The sequence below is a fragment of the Aplysia californica genome, unplaced genomic scaffold (assembly GCF_000002075.1).
Source record: "Aplysia californica isolate F4 #8 unplaced genomic scaffold, AplCal3.0 scaffold00947, whole genome shotgun sequence".
In the NCBI taxonomy this organism is placed as follows: domain Eukaryota; kingdom Metazoa; phylum Mollusca; class Gastropoda; order Aplysiida; family Aplysiidae; genus Aplysia; species Aplysia californica.
In genome coordinates, this window is record NW_004798217.1 from 7,283 (window position 1) to 8,513 (window position 1,231).

At 36.8% G+C, this 1,231-nt stretch overlaps 1 protein-coding gene across 1 annotated transcript in view; it reads left to right on the forward strand.

Moving 5' to 3' along the window:
* LOC101858140 (roundabout homolog 2) overlaps window positions 1-1,066 on the forward strand; it is an 8,320-nt gene extending 7,254 nt beyond the window's left edge. Inside the window, exons 4-5 of the mRNA XM_035973006.1 lie at window positions 87-140; window positions 915-1,066. Of these exons, the coding sequence (XP_035828899.1) occupies window positions 87-140; window positions 915-1,066 (206 nt within the window). The remainder of the gene's footprint in view (window positions 1-86; window positions 141-914) is intronic.
* The last annotated feature ends 165 nt before the right edge of the window (window positions 1,067-1,231 follow it).

Below are 1,231 nucleotides of genomic sequence, written 5' to 3' on the forward strand. Positions count from 1 at the left end.
TCTCTCTCTCCCCCTCTCTCTCTCTCTGTAATATTATAAGAGAGAAAAATGTATAGCACTTGATCAAATATTTCCCTAATGTGCAGCACCACTTTGGATGGGAATATCCATCGTCCCTCAGAACCTCACGGCAGACATGAGTCGGAAGAGGCCTATAAATACCTCACTAGAGTGTGTTTACTGATTGATGGAGGAATTTGTTCGTTCATTTAATTTTTTATTCGTTCATTTCTACTCTCATTTTTTTTCAGTCTTTCATTTTTTAAATTCCTACCTCCCTTATTTATTGATCATGCGTCCTCTCGTTCATGTATTGGTCACAATATTAAATTAATTTTCTGGTTTTTATATTTATATCAGACATTTATTTTTTTATGTATGTATGACACACTTATGTATATGTCTTAAGGAAATATTCGTGGGTGGTTGGCGGATGCTCTGGTGTGGTTTGCTTCTTCTTTCCTATGAAACATCTGTCGTCCTGATCTCTTCTCCTTTTTTTGTGTTTGTTACTGGTACTTATATGACCTTATTGTTTTGCAAGTGCCGTAAAACTCTTACAAAAACTTTAAAAAACCGAAAGGAATCATTCTTTTTTTATACATTCTGTCATTTATTCTTTTATTTAGTAGTGGCACCTTTATGTACGTCTCTTACAAAAAGCATTTTTTGGTTTATCTATATATATATAAAATGGCATATATATTCTTCCATTTCATTATGACTCATTTATGCATGTGTTGTACAGAATTATTAGCTGGTTTATCTATTTCTACAATCAGTTATTTATTATTTCATTTATTCATAACTCACCTGTGCGCCTGTCTTTCGAAACTGCTTGTTTCTTTATAAATTTCTACAATCAGTCATTTATCTTTTCTTATTTATGACACGTTTCCACACCTGTCCTACAGAAAAGCGCACCAACTTCGCGGTGAACATGCCGCGGCCCGAGATAGTGAAGGAGCTGGGTGCCCTCAACATTGAGCTCAAGACCGGGGAGCCCATCAACTCTACCGCCGTCAAAGTCAAGTGGGAGGTAAGAACATACTGCCGGAACTGTTGAAGACGACGCTTGAAGAATACTGCCAAGACAACCGGTCAATGTAAAAAAAAACTAACTGCCAAGACAACCGGTCATTGTCGAAAAAACAAACTGTCAAGACAACTGGTCATTGTAGAAAAAACAACAACAAACAACTGCCAAGACAACCGGTCATTGTCCAACCCC